Genomic DNA, 16974 nt, shown 5'->3' with positions numbered 1-16974 from the left:
CCCCCCCCCCCGTAATAGCAAGCAAGAGACAGCAAAAAACTGAGCTTTCCTTACTTAACACGGATGTATTTATCATGTATTTTTATTTGAAGAGCTGTGGACTACAGCTGTCCCTGCACTAATCATTACTATGCAAAGTTACTGCAGCATCTTACCACAGTGGGTTTTCATTCCACCTGTTCTTGGGACCTTCCTTGTTGATTTAATATGGTCTTAAACTACCAGCTGTTACTAATAGTAATTTTGCTGAGACTTGGTTACATCAGAATTAAATAATACAAATAGGAAATCAACAGCAAGGAGAAACACAAACTGCTTATTCAAACCAGATTATTTCTCTTTTTTTGCTAGAATTGCTGACTAGGCAGCAGGCTTTGATCATTAGGTAGGTACTCACATTTCTGCTATAGCAAATCTCCACTAATGTTCTACAAGAGATTCTGTTCAGTCATTGAAAATTTCAAACTTTGTAAGGGCTTTAACGTTCTGGAGTGCAGAAGGTCCAAAATATTTGACAGAAGACTTCTGTCACCATGTGTTCCACAAGTCAGAGGTTTTGCCTGCATCTGGATTTTCAGTCAAGACCTGGAGCAGCTTGTTTCAGAGTTGAGAACAACTTGTTCTGCTTCCCTCTGGTAAGCCCACGATTTCTTGATTCTGTCTTTCTGCTACTTTTGGTGATGGTTTTGACTCTTGGCTATTGAGAAATACCTCGTTGCAACAGTAAGACCCACCTACCCCCAAATTTTCTAGGATTTTCATAATAACATATTCTGAAAGACTGCAGCTTAGAGGTCCAAATTATGCTGAAATAATCTTGGCTGTCATGCTGCTAAGCCCTCCTTCTAAAAAAAGAAGTACAAGTCTGGTATATGAGTCAAGAGTTGAAGTTGAAACACAAAGACAGGATTTCTGGGCATGGCAGTTGCCACAAAATAACCCCATCTACTGCTCTTGAGCTGTAGAAGAAGGGAACCAGAAGGGAAAGAAGGCCTAGTTAAACTCTGCCCAGCATCCTAATATCCTTAAGTAGAAGGTACCATGCAAATTTAAGATTTGAACTAGAACTGGTTCCCCTTCATTCCTAAAGGCCTGTGATGGACTATGTGTTTTGAAATCATATGGATGATGATGATGATGATACCTTTGAGTACAGTTCAACAGCAGAGTCTAGTCATCTGTGTACACAATATAAGCTTATCAGTCATGAACAGTGAGTGTGTGAAGCTATTTACAAAAATTGACACTTTTCTTAGATTTAATATAAAATCTTACCCAGCTGCTCCTTGGTCAGGTACTTTCAGGAAATCCAAGCTTTCTAGTTGCTGTGAAATCTTGCCTGATCCTCCTGACAGTTGCTGTGGTAGAGTTGGTCGTGTCATATTTGTATACAGGTTTTTCTGATTGGCCCGTTGACTTCCTGGGACATGGGGAGGTGATACAAACTGCGGGGCATTTATTACTCCATTTTGCTGCTGACCTAGAAGTAAAGAAAGTGTGAACACATCCAGGACATACTACAGCTCAGTAAAGGCAGGCTTTTCCTTGTATTGATGGCTCAGCTGTCAGCGAGACTCAGCTATCAAGGAACTTAAAACTGCTGAAACCTTCAGTTGTAGTTTATACACTGTTTCAGGTCTGCTGGGAATTTAGTTTGTGTTCATGTTTCCATGGGCTTGTGCTCAAGTGTGAGACATGTGGCTCGAATGTTACAAGGAAGCAACAGGATTAAATTTTAGTAATGTTAGGTAGCATGTAACCACCACACCTCGGTTTAAAACTGAATTTTTTTGTAGATATGTGTTGACTGAAACCTAGTTAGAATTGCTGGGCGTGTCTCTTCTTCTTTTAAAGTTCAAACTCCACCAAGTCCCTCAATACTGGGTAGACTTTTAAGTTGCTATAAATACTTGCTGCTTTTAACAAGAAAGTTTTGTTGTTTTTTTCCTTGTGGATTTGTTGGGTTTTGTGGGTTTTTTTGCGTTGCCTTTTTTTTTTTTTTTTTAATTAAGTCTTCCTGCTACTTTGATAGCTCAAAAGGAGTCTGAATTTTCTAGGTGAGGACAAGAGTAAAATGGTTGTAAATAATTATGCCTCTGACTTCAACTTAAAACAAGCCCACCCATGTCTGAGCTATTTGCAGGATCAGGGCCTAAAGGAGTTCAGTTCTGTGTGCTTTACATTCCTAAAACCCCTACTGACTAAAATGGGAGCTATGCTTATATTAAAAATAGGACTGTTTAATGCTGTGGGTGACCCTCCCCTTCCTCCCCTGTGATTATGCCTGTTGAAAATTAGCAGAATGAAGAGCTGTGCAAAGAGAAGGGTTCATAACCATGGTGCTTGGAAAAAACCTGACTGCTTTCAACAGCTGGTCTTTGCTTCTGGTGAGATCTCTTGGTACTGTGGGAGAGCTGAAGTCATCACACTAAATACAACAAAACTCATGTTGGGACCCAAGCTAGCACAGCACAGGCATTACAGGTATGTAAATGCCTGTGAAGGTTTCTGCTATTCTGAACATACACGTAAGTCTGTTCAGCTACTGGATCATTAATTTTAAAATGGGTGAAAATAGTAGAATGTTTTTTGAATGCTCAGAGACCACTGCCCATAGTGTTGTTACTCCCCCACGTTGTCAGAGTGGAATGGAGACAATTGTTTGTACCTTTCAAGTAGGAATGTGCCCAAATCATGCTATTGCCTCAGACTCTTTCAAAGTATGAAGAATCTAATTGGAACTCTTTTGTAACAGCTGTCTTCACTCTTATTTGTGCAGCTATAATTGGCCACTTTACAAAAGAGTTTGAATTTAAAAAACGACCACAAACAAAAGCCCACAAAAATGTGTTATGGTAACTGATTTGAGGCCTGTATGAAATACTTTACTCACCTTATAAACAAGATACCTTAATGCATAACACAGCATTTAACTTAGTAGTTACACTTACCCTGCCTGGACACTACAGTATGGTTTCAGTGGTCCCTGAACATCTCAAGTCCACAGTTGTACACATGGGAAATGGTGGGTCAATAGAATACGGTTCTTAAGAGTTCACAGCCTCAATTTTTTCATTCTAAGGCAGAGGTGAACACCCTGATGCCATCAGTCCCATGCAGAAAGTTACCCTGTGTCTTGCTGCACTCACAGGCAGGCTCTTCTAATTAGGACTCTGTTGATGTGTCTGTACAGGAGCTGTCAATTACAACTGGGGCAGGTATGATTTCAAAAGGCCATACTGCAGGTATGGGCATCCTACTGGTGCCAGTCTACATCCAAAACTACCTTACCTATATTTAAACAAGTTTGGGTTTGGTCTGGAGGACAAGGCTTCTTCAACCAAGGTTTTTGTCTTTTCATGTAGCTGTTAAACTGCTGAAAGAGTTTTTGAAAATACTAAACTAGACTTTCCTTGCTTTAACTTACCCTGTATGGGTATTTACTATCTGTTTGCAGACAGGTTAACTCTTTTAGCTACAGTAAATTCCCACTTTACAACAAGCAGTTTTTGCAGATCCTGCAGTCTTAGTTTAACTTACATTGCTATGAGGTTTTACTAGGATTGGGAACTGTCTAGTTAATTCGGAGACCAAGACTGGTCACACATGCAACTTACACTATTAGCATTGTGTTTCTCAATAAACAGCTGACTGAAAGAGAACCCTTTGTTAAAAAAAATACTTGGGAAATGTTGGCTCAATGGAATATTGTTCTCCTCCCTGAGTTCACAGGCTATATTAATCGTATCTCTCAAGGGCAGAAGTGAAACACCCTAATGACATCAACCCCCTGCAGAAAAACCCACACTGCTTCCTGGCACAGCCAATACGTCTCAGCATTCAGCATACACAAAGTTGTTAAGTAACAGGGTAGGACAATGAGACATAAATTGCATTCTATTGTTTACTTGGTACTGAAAGCAGTTTCACTGCAAAGCTCTGTGGTTTGGTAAGTGTATGGCTTTCACCCTAGGAAGGAAAGTGAAGGTGGCTGCGGGGTTAGTTTTACATTCAGTGTCTTACACTAATTGGCTGAACATGCCAAGGACAATGACACCCAGGGTATCCTGGTGGAACACCAGTTTGAGTGTCTGCAAACTCCATCAATACACTTCAAGAAATGCCTACTATGTATATCTTCCAGACAAGATCTTTTAAAGATGATTTTAAACCTTTACTGTGATTTTTTTTTTTTTTTTAATGGGTAAAGATAATCAGATGACAAGAGTAAAGAGGACCTTAATTTGGAAGTTGTTTTTTTGCTTGAGGCTAAAAGGACTTACCAGGAGGAGGAGGTGCAGCTCTCATAGGGTAAGTCTGACTGTGAGACCTGTTGGAATACCCTCTACTTTGGGTAAGGTTCCGTCTAGTAGGACCTAAAAGAAACCAACAACATTTTGGTACCCTTTCATAATTACATTAATTAGGGTAAGTCCTTCTGGCTGCCAGGCACCTACTCTGTGATCAGAATGAGCTGATCTTTAATAATAATGAATCTGACTCCTACAGCATCAGCCAGGTTGTGCTAAAGCTTTAGGTGCAACAAGGATGACTTAGGCATATTCTCCCATTTGAGCTCCAGTTCAGCCACAGGACATAAAGTAAAGCTGTCGCAAGAACATGGTAAACGAGGCCCAAAAGACAAGTTAGTCTAAAAAACATGTGCACAGTGGTACTTTTGGCTATACTGTTTCTAATCTGCAATTAGTATGAGAAGAAGGTAGAACAGGAAACCTGAGACTGGTATATTTCCAGTTCAATCTCTGGTGATGTACAGAGGTTACCCTTCCTCCTAGCACAACCTGTCCTGTCCTTTCTTCATCAGCAAGACTGCAAAGCAAAGTGAAAGACACTCTCCCAAAATTCTTGTCTAACTGTGCCATTTGTGCTAGGAGACACAATTAAATGCCTTCATTTCTTTTTCCACAGGGCAAAGAATTTCAGAAACAGTTGGTATCTAGTGATAAGAACAAAATTCCAGCAAGATGACAGAGCAGCAGGGAATTCTGCTGGATCATTAGGATCTATAACTGTTTTAAGTAAGTATTACAAAGAAATAGATCAAGAACATGCTGGGGCTTGGAGGCAAGCAAAGACAGAAAGCCACAACCACTTTCTAAAGCATTCACTAATTTCCAAAGGCAGGTTCATACTTACGGGAATTCTTTGGTAGCCCAGGTCCGATGCTGATCTGCAGCACTTTATTACTTGGCTTGAGAATGGCTACATCTCCTTGGCCTTGCATGAACTGCACTTGTCGAGAACCACTACTGCTCCAGGGCCCCCAGCTCTCCTTTTTCAGCTTCACTTCAAGTCTAATACAAGCACATGAACACATGGATTAAAAAAAAAGAAAGCATTTCTATGTCAAAGCAGGACAATATCACTTGGCAGCAGATAACTTGGAAACACAAAAGTAAAAAGCTTAGTCTGAGAATCTGTGTTCTCTGAGTGACTTAACTGACATAAACCACCTAATTAAATCTCTTTTTCATGCTTTAAAAAATGTTCTTAACTGGTGTTTAAACTTTCTTGTACAGCTTCCCAAAGGTTACATGAGGAGTACAGTGAGCTTTGAGGGAAAACGTGCGAAGATCTGCGTACAAGATGTGCCTGCTATCAATCATCACTGCCCCTGCAGCAGCCTCTGATGGAGCAAGCCAGACTGCTTCACTGTCAAACACTCTTCTGTAAGTACCATTGGATATATATACACATTAGATGGATATATATGTGTGTACACTGGCATGTAAATACCAATATATTCTTTAGGAGTGGGCCTTGTGCATGTGCTGGTAGTAGGTATTTTTGCATACATATCCTTGAATACTTCACATTTATTTATTTTTTTCCACTGTTGTGCACACACGCACACACACATTCTTTCCCTGCATTTCCAAACTATCCATCTGCTCTGAACTGTAACAAAACATGAGCTAAGGAAGCTACAGTTTGGTTTTGGAAAAGACCCCAGACGTACAGTACGTTACATCTTATATGGACGAAAAATTTACTCCTGGTGCTTACTTTGAATTCTCAGTGTATAGGAGTACACACTACAGGAATACTCCACACTTCAATTGTCCTCTTACTCACTTTTAAAACTAAAATAATCTCCCGTTACCTTTTACAATTCTTCCACTTTTTTGCAAGAAATAAACACACAGATCCAAGGCCTGCTGTTGCTAATCTGCTTAATGGGTAGTATTAACAAAAGCACATTTGTTGGACAGTTTCCAGTATGTCCTTACAGCTGCAATGTACATCAAAAATTCTGTGTAGCTTTTCATGCCTGTGTCTAAAAAATGTTCCCAATATAATTTCCTAAATGAGGCCCCTTTAGAATTATCCCCTCACCTTGCAGTCTTCTGTCCCCACAACAAACTTCAGAATTTCAGTTTTTTACACTGTGTCTCTGGAATTGTCTTTTAAACTCTTCATCATGATTTTTCCAGTCCTAGGTCAAGGTTAAGGAGTTGGAAGAGGATAGGAAGGAGCAGCCAGGATGGAGATGGAGAGCTTGCACTATGGTGGCCCATGAATTGTGCAGTGACTGACCTGTCCCTTGCTGTGAGGCCACAGCTCTGCTGACCCTGAGCCTGATGTTCAGTAGGATGAAGGCAACTCTTCTGTGCACATCAACAGTGGAAAGTGGCCAAGGTACAATCCGAACCTACCACTCTGATGAGCAGATCAGAAAGGCTGGTCTCCTGGTGTGTATAGATTTTTACCTTGTGGTGCCTCTTAATATTTTAAAATAAAGAATAATGTCAGGAGCTCAAAAGCTAGCCCTCATATGCCCTGGCAGCAAGAACAAGGATTATTTATTCTTTAGGGCCTATTGAAAAAAACATAACTCACGTGTTGCTGAATTTCAGAGGTAGTTTTCTTTGTGTTTTCTCTTCGTATCTTTTTGATAAGAGGCTTAAAAACTCAGTTTTGAAGACTGATTCAAGGAAACTATCATATTCCTGTTCATGTAGAATGAATACGTCATCCTGCATTGTGCTGAAAAGAAATCAGAGCATAGACCATTCAGATTAAAATGTCATCAGCAAATACTGCCAATGACAGTTGCAGAGCACTGGTTAATCTTTAAAAGCCTAAGAAAACCCAAACACTATTATTATAGTCTTGCTTTCTGAGAACAGGTTTGGGGTTTTTTTTCAGGAGTTGATAACAGAGTATCTGAAACAATCTTTTTTGAGAGACAAGAGTGCTACTACTTAAGTCATTTTACAGTAATTACTGTTCTCAAAAGAACCTGTTACTAAAGTTACAGTTGAAGCCCATCTCAATAATGGTAAAACTTGTGACTAGAGGTGAATTGGAAACTTGAAGGTTAGTAATTTAAGACTGAAACCCAAAGCAAGCAGATTCAGAAGTCTTTCAACTTCCCACAGGCTTTAGCTTCGACTGTTTTAACACAGTATAAAAGCCACACACATTTGGCTCCATTGCCACCTTTCAATCAGCTCCTATTTACACCTGCTGAAGATGCTGAAAACCACAGAAAATTTTATCTCCATCAGTAATGTTCAAGGCTGATTTCTGCCCTCCCAGAGTCCCCACAGTAAAAACAGTTCTGTCCTGTCCTACCCAGGATTACTGCTGTTCCAGCCTTTTACATGTGTATCTTTCTTCCTTTAGTTAGTAGCTGTCTACATATATATCATTCTTCCTTTTAACAGCATGCTGACATCCTTCCCAGCCACAGCTACACTGGTGCCTGTCTGCTCCTGCATCCTCTCATCAAAGAGGTAGGAACAAAGCTTTCCACATAAAGCTGTAACACCTGAAAATGGAGGCTGTGGGTCCCCCCATACATCCTGACTTGAATAGCATATAAGCAACTGTAGGATGCTGTGCTTCAAACTGCTGATCCTGCAGTAAATGAATAGTACTTTGAAGCTGGTTAGCATCCCCCAGAATGAGCTTACAGAACCAGGTCACTTCATGGGTGCACAGTGCTAGATGAGACATGGGCATGGTGGGAGCATAAGGACAGAGGGAGGGGACTGCTGTTCAGGCAGCTGTCCACATTTGCATCAGATTAGAAGTGACAAGAAACCTCTAATTTCATGTGTGATTTCATAACCAGTTTCAATCCATTTCATGTTGCTGAGCTGTCAGAAAGGGCAGCCTTGCCTTTGCTCCTCACCCTTTTTATTCGTGTACATTTCTGTTCCTTCCACTGTGCTAGTATAGGAAATGTGTGGCTGGGACAAAATACAACATAGGACTTTTGACAGCTGTGCAGAGCTAAGAATGGCTTACTCTTATCACAAAACAATTACCACATCACCAGCATGATATTTCATAAAATGGAGTACAGCAATAAAGGAGCATTAGATACTGTTAAGTATTCCTGGCAGATCTGTGGCTCCAGGTTGTTTTGTCCACTGCACAGAGTCTGAAGCCAAAGCTTCTCTGCTTCCAGTTGTCCTCCCTTTAAAATATATTTTATTTTGTATGGAATTAGTTAAAATTTCATATTACATGAACAATAGAACAATTAAGAATTGAAACAAACTTTTGAGGCTGCAATACAGAACAGAGCTAAATCCATCCTGGATAAACTCATGAAGAATGTTATTGCAATTACTTTCTTCCAGCATGGAGGTTTGAGATTCACTTTAAAACAAATAAATTATCTTACAAGTGTAGAAAATTTAAATTATAGGGACAACAAACTGCAGTTTTGAAAACACATGGGAGAATGCAAGTTAGAGCTAACACCATCCTTGCTCTTTGGGGAGTTTTGGGTTTTTTCCCCAAAAAAACACATAGTAGGTAATAAATGTACTAAATAAAGTTTTACTAATTGCAGCCGGTTAAGTATTACAAGCACTAACTCCTGTCAGTGAGACCAGAGTACCTCAGATTTAAGAGAAGCAGTAACACTACAGCCTCTGCAGCCAGAGCACTGGATTACTACTAAGCTGCTTCAATACTGAGTTAAGAGATCCCAATGCTTTTAACAACAAAACAGAATCAGTAAGCTAAGTTTAAAACATGACTAGACATAATGTAACATACATCATTCCTCTGAACTAAGCACACTGGGTTTTGCTTCAGAAGGTTCTGTGGAACTGTTATTTACATGTGGAGGAGTTTAGCAGTTTTCACTAAGTTGGCAGGCAGCCAGCCTTTCAGCTGACTCTATGTGATGATGCCTTTCGAATGCTACAGGCTCAATTCAAGTGCCTGGCTGCAAGCTGTTCAAGGTTTGCACAGCACACAGTCCAGCTTGGAGAACTAAAAAGACAGGTTCCATCTCAGCTTCAACCTAGATCTACCACAGTTATTTTGTTTCACCTTTCATAATAACCATGTGTGGTAAATAAACCACAGGTTTTGAAAATGGTACTGCAAGCAGAAACATCTTGCAGACCCTTCCCTAATCTTGAAATGGCTGTGAACAATTCTGCAAAAATGTGAAATCTGCTGGGTTTAAGTTGCAGATGTCTGAGACGATTTCTGGCTATGCTAATGTGAATGTTTTATAAGCACGTACTAAAAAACCTTTGTAGTAGCTATTAATACACAGTACTCAAGAGAAGACTTGTATTCTGTTAAAAACAGCTATTTGTTTCAATATTTAAAGTACACTTGTTGCCCTGGATTGGTATTCTTTTGTATTAAATTGCACTCAGCTACTAGCTCTGATAAACTGCAATAACAATGCAGAGGTATCCAGAGACTTTGTTCACTCCTCTTCAAAGGGATGACATTATAGACAAGAATCCACTGGTTTCATAGGCAGATTCTTCCTGGTTTTGCTTACCTGCCTGGGTTTCTCAGCTTTCAAGGTATGGAAACCTTGGCTATTTCCTGGAACCTGGGCTTGACTTAACATTCAGTCAACAGAAGTGATATGAAATCCAACTAGAAACCACAGAATCATTCTAGTTGGAAATGACCTTTAAGATCATCAAGTCCAACCAAAATCTAACTCTACCAACCATTAACACAACTCTGCCAAGTCCAGTGCTTAAACCATGTTCTGAAGCACCACATTTATGTCTCTTAAACACCTCCAGGGTCAGAGATTCAGACACTGAGCAGTCTATTCCAATGTTTAATTACCCTTTCAGTGAAAACATTTTGTTCTAATATCTAATCTAAACTTACCCTGATGCACCATAGAATAGATCAGAGGACACAAACCAGGTAGGTGAGATCTAGTTATAACTAGCTAGTTTGTGTGTTGCCTATAAACATCTATTGCTCTAACACACCAGGGCTGGGAGTGAAAATCAGGCTTCAGATTTTCTTTGTTTACAGGAGTAAATACAGCTTAAGAATTTCACCGTTCATCAATCGACTAATTTCCCCCATCCAACACAAATTTCTCTGTCAATGGAAAGATATTTTCAAGGTACTGACCTTAGGGAAACAGAAAGAATTCTCTCCACTTCCATCCTCCGCTTTAAGACTTCCTTCACTTGGCCCTTCTCCGGGCCCTGCTTTACCTTTTCACGCCCAATCAGGTAAATGCACTTGGGAGTGAGGACGAGATCTCGCTTGACACTCTGAAACACAAAAATAAATTTCATATACACAGCTATGGGGAGATCAGTGCTCTAATGCTGAGATGCTGCTCCAAAGATTTATAATGCACTATCACTTGGGGCAAAACTGTTAGTCTTTGATTCAAGTTAAAACAATACTGATGTGATTAATCACACAACCTCAGGGTCAGACTGCCCAGGACAGGAAAGTAGCTTTGTCCCCTATTTCCTATCTAATGCAGCTTTCTGCCCTGCAAGTCCCACAAAGCCTTCATTCTGGGACAATAGGTCTGACAACAGCAACGTTCCGATAATAAGGGTGTAACTGCTTCCCTATCTTTTAGGTCAAATACATATTATTCAAGTTGGTATCCTAGATGGTATCACACTAACATGGTGGAGTTTCTATTCAAGGATGATAAAGACATCTGTAACTCCCTGGCAGAACAAATTATTAGTGGACATTGCTCTTAAACCTACCTTAAACCGTCTATCATATTTAGTTACGGTGTCTGCAAAATCAATTTTCTCCCGTTTCCCCACAAACTGGCGTAGCTCTGGATGGTCCTCCATGCCTATGTAATCTCCCACAAAATTCCTGTTAATGCTGTTCCGCCGTCTCTCTTTCTTGTTCAGCAATAGATCTGATGCTTAAATACCAAAAATAGAAGTTGATTAGTATTTACTATGTTTTCTAAGCTCATGATCTGTAAGAGCTAACTGTTTCAAGCACAACTTCTGGGGAAGAAGTGATATACAGAAACCCAGCATCATCAGTGGTACCTTAGGAGTCCAACAATTTTCAGCCATTCTTAGACAGTCATCTGCAATCCAATGGTTTACCCTAGACAGAGGGATATACTTCCTTTTTCTCTTGTAGCACGTTTTCTGTTCCTGGAACCACGTGTGAAATATCTTGTCATCAGAAGATATGACCTACCTTCTTCTCTCATCTGTACGTATTTTTTCCTGGCCACGTACTTCCTCCATGCCTTCTGGATGGCCCTGGCATAGCCATCATACTTCCTCTCTCTCATCTCTTCTAACAAAAATAGCTGTACAAAGAGACAGTAGGGTGGGTCAAACATTTTGCAAAAAAAGTTCAAGAAAAAGCCATATTTTACTTTCAACAACTTTCTGGTGCATTTCACATTAGATTCAAGCTGGTGCTTCTACCACAATTACAGGATCTAAGATCAGAATGTTAAGGTAACCCTTCCTGGAAGAAATCTCTAACGGTTGAGCAGTTCTGGCTCTTACCAGTCTATCCATTAATCGTGATACCTAATGGTAAGGAAGAGGAATGTGGATCCTCCCTGAAATATTCTCCTAGTGCAACTCAAGGTTCACCACTGGGCATCCATCCAGCCTCCTTCTTCACATTCACATTTCTCTTGTCAGAACATATCTATGGGGATCTGTGCAATGTGTAACATAACACATTGTACTCACATGTGACTTTCTCCCCTAGCTGACTATCATACTCTCATGCCCACTGGCTCCATTCTTTCCCAGCAGTGAAGTTTTTTAGCTAGTTGCATGATTTACAATTATGATCTTGTATTTCAGTACATAGTAATAAGATTTTCAGGTCTAAAATACTGTCAGAATTCAAGAGAAAATGCTAACTTATCAAAACAGAAATGGAACATGCATCCCTGTTTTTGGGAATTTCCCAGGTCCTACTAAAACATAAATGTAATGCATTAGAACAACTTCAGAATTATTGTAGGATACAGCATATTTTACTAGAGCCTTTTACATACATAAGTTCAGTTAAATGTCAGAACAACAAGCATTTGACCAACAGTTCCTGTGCTAAATCAGCCCACTGACATGGCTGTTGCTTATTATTTCCCTCTACTATGTGTTAACTATTCCTAACTACTTTCCTTCTATCTTCCAAAAGAGATAAAAGTAGTACAAACAGGTGTATCAAGAAGCAAACTTGCTCTTTAGGAACGCTTTCTTTGGATTTGCTGCCCTAAACCATGCAAATCTAGAAAAACACTGTTGTCCATATTGATCTTAAAAAGGAAACTTGATCTAGTGAAAATAATTTCCACAGAACCTCACTTGCTCTTGTACAGTTATTTACTCAGGTGTTTCACAGAAATGTAAATAATGAAGCCTCCTTTCTACCACCTATAAAATCTTATTTCATAGTTGGCATCTCTCCATCTACAGCAAACTTATTAAAAAAAAAAAAAAAATGTCTTCACAAACACAAAAGCACTAGGAAGGGTTTCAGCACACAGCCATGAGTGCTCCTGATGCAAAAACTCCCTCAGCTTCAGCAGGGGCATGATCACGCCCTTGTGCAATTTAGGTTACAACAACATCTCCTGTGAACACTCACCATTTACTTCTCTAATAATAATGTTAATTGAAAAAACTCAATGCAAAATAGTCTTTCATCTGCAGTTGAAGGTGACAATTAAGGAAGTTCAGTGAAAACACTGAGTTAAAATATGGTTCATAAGTTTTAAAATAAAAATACTGCATATTTTTTTTCCTAAAATATGTATTATAAAGTCCTGAGCCAAGTAAGTATTTTTCATCTGATTAAGCACAAGAGGTGCTCTCTCTGGTGGGAGAAAGAAAAATTTTAATCTACCATCTAAAAAATTATTTTTCTCAACAGTAATAGAAACCCAGCCTATACTTAAAGATTATGAGAAATTACTGTCTTTGCTACTAAAATATATAAATAAAGTTTTAGAATATTAATCTCATTAGACATTTTTCAACTTATTTGGCTTGTAACTGCGGTGAATGACAGGGACATAAATAATTTTACAGTGAAAATGAGGTTTGCTACGTGTAAGATAATGAACACAAGGCTGGAAGATGTTGCTTAAATTACTAATTCTGGTCCCTTTTAATTGCAAGGAGCCTAATTGTCTGTATTTATTAATACATTAATTCATAATTTAAATACAGCATGTATACTGGCTACCACCCTATAATACAGTTGAGGTCATCAGTAAAGGACTAAAAGTCAGAACCAATATCACAAGAAGAGATATCAAAGACATGGACTAATGTCCAAGGCTACTGCACTGCCTTTGTAAGACAAAACTCCCCAATAATCTTAGGATCATGGCCTGTGCTACAGGGGAAGACAGATGAAGCTCACACTTCCTCATAACCAGCTAGCTGAGCTGTTGCTTGCAATGACAAAGTAGGATTAAATCCTATACTAGCACCTCCTGCTCTGCCAACAAGCACCTAAGTATTCTAATGACTTACATGCTGAATAGTATTTGATTTATTGTATTAACATGTCTCTCAAATGGCAGGAATGTAAAATCCTTTTACTCCTGAACAAAGAAGATACTATCTTATCCTATTTCTGGTAGAAACAACAGCATTTCTATTATAGCGTGGAAAAGTGTTATCTTTTTCCCTTTTTAATGGTTAGGAAATCTAGTAGGGGTGCTAGGAGACCTGCATGGTTAAAGAAGGAACTACTGGGCAAACTTAAGTGGAAAAGGAAAATCTACAGATCATGGAAGGAGGGGCTGGTCACGTGGGAGGAATATAGGACTGTTGTCAGAGGATGTAGGGAGGCAATTAGGAAAGCTAAGGCCTCCTTGGAACTTAACCTTGCAAGGTTAAGGATAATAGAAAGGGCTTTTTCAAATACATAGCTAGCAAAACTAGCACTAGAGGCAATATTGGCCCACTGAGGAATGAGGGGGGAGCCCTGGTGACAGAGGATATAAAGAAGGCAGAGGTGCTGAATGTCTTCTTTTCCTCTGTCTTTACTCCTGCAGGGTCTCCCTATGAGCCCCAGATTCATATAGCCCCAGAAGAAGTCAAGATAGAGGAAGAGTTTGACATGGTAGATGAGGATTGGGTTAGGGATCAGTTGAGTAATCTGGACATCCATAAATCGATGGGTCCAGATGGAATGCACCCAAGGGTGCTGAGGGAGCTGGCGGAGGTCATTGCTAGGCCACTCTCCATCATCTTCAGTAAGTCATGGGCAACAGGTGAGGTGCCTGAGGACTGGAGGATAGCAAATGTCACACCAGTCTACAAGAAGGGCAAGAAGGAGGACCCGGGTAACTATAGAGCGGTCAGCCTCACCTCCATCCCTGGAAAGGTAATGGAACAACTTGTTCTTGTCACTATCTCCAGGCACATCAAGGACATGGGGGTCATCAAGAGCAGTCAACATGGTTTTATCAAGGGTAAATCATGTTTGACTAACCTCATAGCCTTCTATGAGGAAATTACTAGGTGGATAGATGATGGTAGAGCGGTAGATGTGGTTTATCTTGATTTCAGTAAAGCATTTGACACCGTCTCCCACAGCATCCTTGTAGAAAAGTTGATCAGGTATGGGTTTGGTGATCAGGAAGTGAGGTGGATTAGGAACTGGTTGAAAGGAAGGAGTCAGAGAGTTGTAGTCAATGGGGCAGAATCTGGTTGGAGGTGTGTGACTAGTGGAGTCCCACAGGGGTCGGTACTGGGACCGGTGTTGTTCAACATCTTCATCAACGACCTGGATGAGGGTATAGAATGTACCCTCAGCAAGTTTGCTGATGACACTAAGCTGGGAGGAGTGGCTGACACACCAGAAGGCTGTGCTGCCATTCAGAGAGACTTAGATAGGTTGGTGAGTTGGGCGGGGAGAAACATGATGAAATTCAACAAGGGGAAGTGCAGAGTTTTACATTTGGGGAAGAACAACACCATGTCCCAGTACAGGTTGGGGGCTGAACTGCTGGAGAGTAGTGTAGGTGAAAGAGACCTGGGGGTCCTGGTAGACAGGAGGATGACCATGAGCCAGCAATGTGCCCTTGTGGCCAAGAAGGCCAATGGCATCCTGGGGTGCATTAGAAAGGGTGTGGTTAGTAGGTCAAGAGAGGTTCTCCTCCCCCTCTATTCTGCATTGGTGAGGCCACATCTGGAGTATTGTGTCCAGTTCTGGGCCCCTCAGTTCAAAAAGGACAGGGAACTGCTCGAGAGAGTCCAGCGCAGAGCTACGAAGATGATTAGGGGAGTGGAACATCTCCCTTATGAGGAAAGGCTGAGGGAGCTGGGTCTCTTTAGCTTGGAGAAAAGGAGACTGAGGGGTGACCTCATCAATGTTTACAAATATGTAAGGGGTGAGTGTCAGGGGGACGGAGTTAGGCTTTTCTCAGTGATGACCAGTGATAGGACAAGGGGTAATGGGTGTAAATTGGAGCATAAGAGATTCAAGGTGAATATCCGAAAAAATTTTTTTACTGTGAGAGTGACAGAGCACTGGAACAGGCTGCCCAGCGAGGTTGTGGAGTCTCCCTCACTGGAGACATTCAAAACCCACCTGGATGAGTTCCTGTGTGATGTACTCTAGGTGACCCTGCTCTGGCAGGGGGGTTGGACTAGATGATCTCTCGAGGTCCCTTCCAGCCCCTAAGATTCTATGATTCTATGATTCTATGATTAACAGAGATCTTCCCATGTGACTGGAGAGAGCAGTGTCATTGCCTGAATTCCTTATAGAGCAAAAAGTGTGTTCCAGGAAAAAAAAATGACAGCAGCAGAAGAATTCTGATTTTGACATGCAACTTCAGGTAAAGCACCAAGAAACCAGGTACGGCTCAACTGCAAGGTATGCTATACAAATTGCTTCTGATAAATAAGGGATATATGATGGTGAGTACAGCACAACTTTCCTGAACAGTAATGTAAAAAACCCCTTTTTGTGCAGTTTAGCAGCTGAACAAAAACAGCCTTATGATGCCCCCCACCCTGAGCACTGATTTACTCCCTGATGTGTAACATATCCTTATTATAACTGGGGGTTGTACTTTCATCAGTAGTTCTTCTACTAAGAAGACCTATAGACTTGGTCTAATGGTCATAGATATGTTTCCATGCCATGATATTCCTCCTTACGACAGATTTCCTAATGGAATGTCACCATGTGCAATCTGACACCAAAGCATCTTTATATCCCATCTCCTCTTCTTGATGCATGTAATGCTTCTTGTATTAGTGTCAAAATCACTCGGGGTCCTTATGCATTGTGCCTGTTGTGAAGGTGCCTAGAATCTCTGTACAGCCTTGAGGTGCCTATGACAGACCTGCACAGCTTGACTTACAAGCTTCTCCCACCCTAGCAGATATCATGCTCAACTTTCAAGTGGGCAGGCCTTTAATTTCACAAGTCACTTTCATATTTCAAGATACATGTTCTGTCACACTTACAGACTCTGGAGCTTTGATGAAGACTTTGGATTTCCCAAGCTGGTATTGGTCAGGATCCATGTTGACTGACTGAAGCAGGTGCAGCACTCCTTGTTTTTCTTCTCCTTTCCAGGAAGGCCATGTTGCTTTGGTCAGAATGGCATACCTTAACCAGCAAAAAGAAAAGGTTAAAACCTGACATCCAACAGCAGCAGCAGCATCATACCACTGACTGAGTCAGTATTACCTGGGGGAAGGACTGACAATTTCAGCA

The 16974-nt window shown here is 40.6% G+C and overlaps 1 protein-coding gene across 1 annotated transcript in view; it reads right to left on the bottom strand.

Moving 5' to 3' along the window:
- Window positions 1-16974, bottom strand: part of MYO1E (myosin IE) — a 59760-nt gene that overhangs the window by 12022 nt on the left and 30764 nt on the right. Inside the window, exons 18-25 of the mRNA XM_009994528.1 lie at window positions 16722-16866; window positions 11455-11569; window positions 10995-11164; window positions 10390-10535; window positions 6862-7008; window positions 5158-5315; window positions 4284-4376; window positions 1276-1480 (exon numbers count right to left, since the gene is read on the bottom strand). Of these exons, the coding sequence (XP_009992830.1) occupies window positions 1276-1480; window positions 4284-4376; window positions 5158-5315; window positions 6862-7008; window positions 10390-10535; window positions 10995-11164; window positions 11455-11569; window positions 16722-16866 (1179 nt within the window). The remainder of the gene's footprint in view (window positions 1-1275; window positions 1481-4283; window positions 4377-5157; window positions 5316-6861; window positions 7009-10389; window positions 10536-10994; window positions 11165-11454; window positions 11570-16721; window positions 16867-16974) is intronic.

Source organism: Chaetura pelagica, unplaced genomic scaffold, assembly GCF_000747805.2.
Source record: "Chaetura pelagica isolate M959 unplaced genomic scaffold, ChaPel_1.0 scaffold222, whole genome shotgun sequence".
In the NCBI taxonomy this organism is placed as follows: Eukaryota; Metazoa; Chordata; class Aves; order Apodiformes; family Apodidae; genus Chaetura; species Chaetura pelagica.
This window is presented reverse-complemented; position numbering and strand designations above follow the sequence as displayed.